Raw genomic sequence first — 7,116 nt, 5'->3', positions numbered from 1 at the left:
CCCCCCCCGTCCTGCGCCCCTCCCAGCCTCACAGGTTGGATCAAACCGCTCTGCAGGCTGGTGCCAGCCCCTGGACCATAAATTGCTAACTCCTGTTCTAAGCTATCCCAGAGAGATGCCCACCCAGGCTCTTCTTGCAAACCTCCCAGGGAGACGACTGCACAGCTTCCCTGGGCAACTTGTTCCATTCTCTCTCGGTTTGACAATGGGAAGTTTTTTCTGAAGTTTGATCCTAACGTCCCTTTAAACCCACTGCCTCTTGTCCTGTGCTCTGTGGCAAGGGAAAACCGTGTTTCTCCATCTCCTTTGTGACAGGCTTTCACATATCTTGAAACTGCTTTCATATCCACCCTTGTGCTGCTACAGTGAGCTGACAGGTTGAAAACGAGTACTAAGCATGTCCTTTTTAGGCGTAGTTCACTGATTTTGTGGAAGTGCATTTTCTTATGTGTACAGCATGTGCAATTTTATGGAATCGTTAAAACTTTATCAGTAATATTTGTTAAGTATCGGATAGTGCAAACTTGTAGGGCAGTGGGTCTCAGTCTTTTTAGATTTGAGGCAACCCTGGACAGATTGGAGGTGGCCCTTGGAAAATGCCAGCTCTTCGTTTTCACTCTTGTTTTTGCCTACAGAAAAATTATAGAGCAGTTTTTCTATTGCAAAGAACTCCGAAAGACCGCAGCTATGGATTTCTGTTTGAAATCTCCTGGTTTATCTTGTGTATCAAGTTTGTAAACCTTACTGCTAACATGTGGGCACCTTAAGGCATCCTTGAAAGGGTCTCAAGGCACCCCAGAGTTAGGGAAACGAAGCAAAAAAAATCAACAAAAATAGTGCAGAGTGTGGAAGAGAGCAGTTCAGTGCGACACGCTCATGATGCTCAGAGGTGGGCTGGTGGTATCCTGGGGAGCTGGAGTTGGGAGGGCGGTAGGGGACTGGTCAGTCGTTGTACACATGCCCAGGGGCGCGTCACCCAAACGCTGCAGGATTAGGACGTGGCTGTGTGCAGGCAGCCCCGAGAAGGCTGTTGTTGCAGCCTTGCACTGTTCGTTTCGAAACAGACTACTGTTTTAGGCTTAAGCTTTCTTTAGCAGCATCTCGATATCAGCAGGCAGTGCGGTGAAAAATAAAGAGACTTCTGCAATAATTATTCTGAATCCAAGCACTTAGCCATGCTGAGAGTCTGACCCAAACGAGCAGAGTTTCTTAATCTTTGTTTATTTTTAAATATGTCACTTTTGGAAATATACCTCATAAAACGCAGAAGTAGCAGAAATGTCGGGGCACTGCTCCAGCCGCGAAGCAGAGCGCTTTCTGTTCGCTCTGGTAGTTCCTGCTGCTCCACTTAGGATTCGGGGAGGGGAGGACTTGGTTTTGTTTGTTCCTTCGCATCCTCAGCAGGGAATGGCAGCTGGCTGGGAGACAGCGGGAGCATGGAGCACGATGGCAAAGGGCGTCTGATGGTTGTGGCCTGTCAAACTCCCAGAAAAATGATGGTTTTTCAAGTGTGGATGCCATTTTCAGCGTAGAGGAAGGAGCCTGAGGCTGCTCCCAGTGTGGGCACAGGCTGTGAGATACACTACTAACTGCTGACGTCCTGAGTGGATGTCATTTTAGAGTAGGAGGTGGAGATGAAAGGCAGCAATAAAAGCCCCGAGCAAGCCCCCGGCCCCCCATTAGCATCCCGCACCCCTCCACCACTGTGGGCAAGCTCCAAACAAGCCACGCGCATCCGGCTCCCAGGATTTCCTCGCTGGCCAGGTGAAGCAAGGTGCTGCGTGCACAGGCTGCTGGGTGCCTGGCTGCAGGCAGCGTTACTACTGCTTTGGAGAACGTGGGGTAAAAGGAAAGGAGATTTAGGGGACCCTCGGAGCCCTAGCATTTGGCTCATGGGTCATTCATTTTTGACGAACATCCAGACTGGTGGTTGGCACCTTTTAAAGCCTTCCAGTGTAACATCGTTCCCACCTCACCTCTGCCGGCTCTTCCATCTTAATGACTTATCTCCTGACGCTGTTTCTTTTCTGCCTGTCCGGGAGAAATGAAGGGGCACAGAGGGGATGGGGATGCACAAATGTGCCGGTATAGGAAGGATTAACGTAGGACCCTAGTATGGAAGCAGTGTGAAATGTATAGAGCTGTTGGCACAGGGAGAGAATAGTGTAAGGCAATGTAGCCAACCTTTTTGGCAGTTATGCCACAGATTAACTCTGCGCCCTCCCTGATCATCATCTCCTGCCTGCTCTGCTGCGCTGCTTTCTGCTTCCTGCCCTGTCTGCTGCCTGTCCCCTCTCTGGCCTGCCATGTGCCACATGCAGGCTGCCTGTGCCACTGGTGGCAGATGAGCCTCAGGTTGGCTACCCCGGTATGGGGGAAGAGAGCCCAAGGACTTAGCAGACAGGTGGACCTGGCGACACGCAGAGCCCCTGGCACATGAAAAGGGAGATCGATGGGGTGCACAGAGCCCCTGCTTGTAGTGGGCGGGTGAACAGAAGAGTGGGCACACGGAGCTCCTAGCATGAGTGAGAAGGCAGGGAAACGTGGACAAGGGGGACGTGGGCTTGCAGGAAAGGAGAGGGGGCCAGGTGGTTGAGGAAGTGCGTGAAGCAGAGGTGGAGGGTGGCACACGTGACCATGCTGGGAGTGGAAGACTGCAGAGCGCTCAGCTTACAGGAGCTCTGAAATGCACCACCCGTGCTGGAGAGTGAGAGTCTTCCCGTTTGCCAGGCAGGACGTCCAGGTCACATGGGAGTCAACAGCAGTGTTTTCACCGGCTTCCGTGGGATTGACGTTTCAGGCCACGTACAGGAGTCCGTCTTGTCGGCCACCTCTTCCCGGAGCCTCGTGGTTACACTGCTTTAGCTGCCCCATCCCTTGGTGTGCGTGTGTGTGTGAGAGCCGCTTCCTCTTCCATTTCTCACCGATCAGACAGTGCCGTGGCTGTCGGCACAGACCACGGGAGCGCTCTTGTTCCTCATTGCTTTTGCTGTGTCCTGACTGGCAATATCTTTGGAGCAGGGGCCATCTTCTTGTTAAATGTGTTTTTATAACCCCTTGTGCACAGGATAATGTGTCTTCATGCTTGGCCCCTCAGCCGGACCAGCATATAAGTGATAAATAATAAAAGCTTGAAGTTCTTGGGATGTCTTAGGCAAGTTCTCAGAGGAAGCATTGTTTTACAACCAGTGTCTTCTCATCTTCTAAATGTACTACTTTAAGATATTTATAAATACAGGAAACTTTTTGTTTAACTCTGTACGGGAATCATAGAAACATACTTTTGACTGGGAAAGTATCTGTAACTGTTCCCTGTTTATTCATAAGAGGCACAAGTCCTACCCGGCTGACTTATAGGCCCTTAACGTTGTGTCTCTGCAGTTCTCACATTACTAGCTTAACCTGGAGCATTTCTGCCTCTGTAAGCAACCCCAGTGCATGCAATGTTTGCTTAACCATAAAGCTGGAGACGTGGGGTTGTCCTGCACTGCCAAGGGACACTGGAAAGCTGTACCGCTTTCAGGACTAGGGCATGAATTTGGGTGGACGAGTTGGTGGCAACACCAGTTCCACTCCGAACAGGGAAAGCTCTACTTATGCCTTTATTCTCTGTGTTACGTGGTGCGCGTTTCAGTCTTTCCCTGCAAATATCTCATCTAGTTGTAATGGCTTTGGAATTAACAAGCTCCCCTGGAGATCCAGAGCATTATTTGATGAGTGCATTTAATTAATGTTGCTTGGGAGTGTGCACAGGCTGTTAACCACCCTGTAAATTCCAGTTGTCATTTCCAATAAGAAATATTTGTGCCTTCTAGCAAGGCACTGCTGTAAACCCAACGGGGAGGAGACACTAGCTGCTTTTTTTTACATGAAGTCTCCTGCTTTTGTCTTTCAGAATATGACAAACTGGGCTTTCTCCTGAACCTGGACTCAAAATTGTGAGTAGAATGGTAGAAATGTTGTTGTTTGCTGTTTTTGCCGTTCCCGCTGTAGAGCGCAGTTCTGGGGCCCCTCGGACTGTGCGGATTGGCCCGCAGCACGGTGCACTGCCACATGGGAGAGCCCCAGCTCCAAGGCTGCTCCTTGACTTTCGCTGCTTTGTGCCTTCCCAGGCAGGCAGACACTTGGGTTCACCTTCAGGAAAGCCTTTCTGGCTGCTCAAGGGGTTAACATTGGCCAGAAACCTGCCTGTCTTTCTGCCCTGAGTCCTATTCCAAATCTGCAAAATGAGGGGAAGTCAATTAAACGTGGATCGGGGGAAATGGCAGCCAGCTGCCATGTCAATGGGGATTTGGAGGCCTTTAATTGGGAGGAGCTGGAAACCTGCAGTTCCTTCACATTTGGGCCATTCCCACGCAATGCTGTAGCTTTTTGTAAAAGGTTGGAAAGGACGGGAGTGGTGACGAGATGTTTGCCAGTGAGAAGTTGAAGCTTAATGGACTGCGCTGCTTATCAGAAAGGCGGAGAGGTGACTGTGGTGTCTGCGTACCTTCATGGGGAGCTACTAGATACTAAACAGCTCTTTTAACATACGGGAAGAAGATGCGAGAAGTCTCAATGGGAGAAGTTAGACAAATTCAAACTAAAAGTAAAGTCCATGCTTATAACAGACTGCTTGACCACTGGAAAAAACTGCCATGGGACGTGGTGGACCCTCTAGTTCAGGGGTGGGTCACTCGCAGCATGAGTGCTACAGGTGGCACAGGCAGCTTGAGTGTGGCACACAGCAGTTTTGGGGAGGGGGCAGGCAGCACAGCAGCAGATGGGGAAGGAACCAGAAAGCAGAGCAGCAGATCAGGCAGGGAGTACACAGCAGAAAGCAGAGCAGCAGCTTGGTCAAGGGATACAGGGCAGGGAGCAGAAAGCAGAGCAGCAGATCAGGTGGGGGAAAGGGATCAGAGCAGCATTCGAAAGATGTGGGGCTAATTTGTGGCAAGCCTGCCAAAAAAAATCGGTCCCTGCTTCTGTAGTTGTTGATGCCGTCTAGTCCAGCCTGGATGCCTTGCTGCTGGATGCTTTCCTGCGGTACCGAGCTCAGAACCGAGTAACATGGCAAAATGCTGCAACTCGCGCAGTACGGCTCAAAAAAGGTGGTCTGATACTTGCTTCTGGCCTTAAGGTCTCTGAACGGGGAAGGGGGTGCTGATGTGTGTGGCGACAGCGCTGGCAACTTGCCATGTCAGAGGTTTTGAAGGCTCAAAAGTCTCAGAGAGTGGTTCTCAACCTCCATAGACTCAAGGCACCCCCAGAAGATGCCAGCTCTTAGTTTTCGCTCCTTTTTCTACTCAGGGAGAATAATACAGCAGGTTTTGTGTCGCAAAGGACTCAGGAAGCCCACAGCAGGGCAGAATGGTTTTAACACTCTGGATTCTTATTTCAACGTGTTGGGTTCACCTTGTGGATCACATTTGTGCGCCTAGCGATGCTAACGTTACGTGGCACCCCTGAAGGGATCTCAAAGCACCCTAATGTGCTGTGGCACCCTGGTTGAGAACCACTGGTCCAAACAGTTATTGCTTTGATGTGGCAACAGGTGGAATAGGCTCATACCAGTCAGGTTGAGGCTAAATTTGCTGACGCTAGGGGTCAGCAGCAACTCTTTTTTCTCTAAGGTCGATGATGATTCAATGAGTTCATTGTACGAGGGTTTTAGTTGCCTTTTGCCTCCGAGTTGCAAAGGCACTGAAGCAATCTGAGCTAGAATCTCTTGAACATATATTACCTATATGGTAATATAATGCCTCAGGTTTACACAGCAGATATTTTGTAAAGATTGGTTGTGCTGGTTTGCTGTAACGTGGAAGTGTTTAGCTCATTTTTCCTGAACTGCCAACTTCTGTACAAGATCTCCCCAGGGTGGATAAGTAGTCCCCAGAGAGCTCTCACCTTATTTATTGCTAATATTGCATAGTGTACGGTGAAGGAGCAGGCCTCCGAGTACCAGCCATTCTTCTTTGACTGTATATGGGCTGCTTTTTCTGACATAAATAGTAGAACATGACACATTTGTGTGAGAGATTAGAAAAATGTATATAACATATTGTACAGCTCCTAAAACTGTGTTAAAAGAATGCTAAGGTTGTGAAGTCAAATATTAAAAAAAAAAGAGAGAGAATGGTAGAATTAAGGTACTTTCTCTTCTTGCCAAGAAAACCCGTCATTGCACGTGGAATTACCATTTTCTTCATGGTGTTCTTATTCTAGTATCAATGTGCTTTACACACATTAGTGGTTTATCTTCATAACCCCCACGTGAGGCCAGGCGGTACATGCAATCCCCATTTTATACACTACTGGGTGCCCAATTTGAGACCTGTAGAGCCTCGTGTTTCAGACTCGTTTATCATTTTCTAGCACTTCGTATATTCAGCACAGCGTAGGTACTGTTGGCCAGCCCACACTTCCTCTGGTCTTTCTTTCCTCTGCGTGTTGCTTCTGGTCTGCTGTTTGACCGTTGACTCGGACCCTTCCCTCGTCATCACCGCAGTCTCGCTCACCTGCCCTCCATCTTCCTTTCCCCACAGAGTCCTAGAAAAGTAGGGCTGGCGGCGCTCTCAGGAGGTGACGTTAGTCATACCCTCCTCTTGAAGAAGGATCAGCCCCGTCAGAACTGTCCTAGACACGTGTCCATCCAGCCTGTGCTGGATAACCCTCTTGTGCATCCACCAGGCCAGTGCCTGAAGACATCCGGCACGCTCGAATCGATCTTGTACCCTGTGGCATTGCCCGTGTCCTGCCACTGCCTCCCCTGCATCTCCGTTCCCTTTGTTTTTGCTTTTGGCGAGTGCCTACCTCTCCTTCCCTCCCACTCTGCCTTGCTGTGGTATCCCTTCCACTAACCCTTTGGCTTTTGTGTCCGTACAGAGAGTAAGCTCTTTGGGACAGGAATTGTCTGATGCTGTACGTGAAGGAGCACAACAGGACCTTAACCGTGGTCAGGGTTTCCAATACAAGAACAGGCCTTTGCTGACTCTTTCAGTGAAATATTTATTTTTGCAGCACCACAGATGTGCATATTTGCTTTACGGACACCTGAGAGGGTGAGTCCCAGTCCTGAAAAGCTTGCTGAGACCTGGCATGAAAAATACGCAGAAAAATATTGCAAGATTACGTGTA

At 49.5% G+C, this 7,116-nt stretch overlaps 1 protein-coding gene across 5 annotated transcripts in view; it reads left to right on the top strand.

Annotated features, from left to right (window-relative positions):
- Positions 1–7,116, top strand: part of ST3GAL3 (ST3 beta-galactoside alpha-2,3-sialyltransferase 3) — a 252,539-nt gene that overhangs the window by 95,068 nt on the left and 150,355 nt on the right. For all 5 annotated transcript variants that reach the window (XM_006015801.3, XM_025206885.1, XM_006015800.3 and 2 more), the window contains one exon: positions 3,896–3,938. In XM_006015801.3, coding sequence (XP_006015863.1) covers positions 3,896–3,938 — 43 coding nt within the window. The remainder of the gene's footprint in view (positions 1–3,895; positions 3,939–7,116) is intronic.

The sequence above is a fragment of the Alligator sinensis genome, unplaced genomic scaffold, assembly GCF_000455745.1.
Source record: "Alligator sinensis unplaced genomic scaffold, ASM45574v1 scaffold781_1, whole genome shotgun sequence".
Taxonomy (NCBI): Eukaryota; Metazoa; Chordata; order Crocodylia; family Alligatoridae; genus Alligator; species Alligator sinensis.
This window is presented reverse-complemented; position numbering and strand designations above follow the sequence as displayed.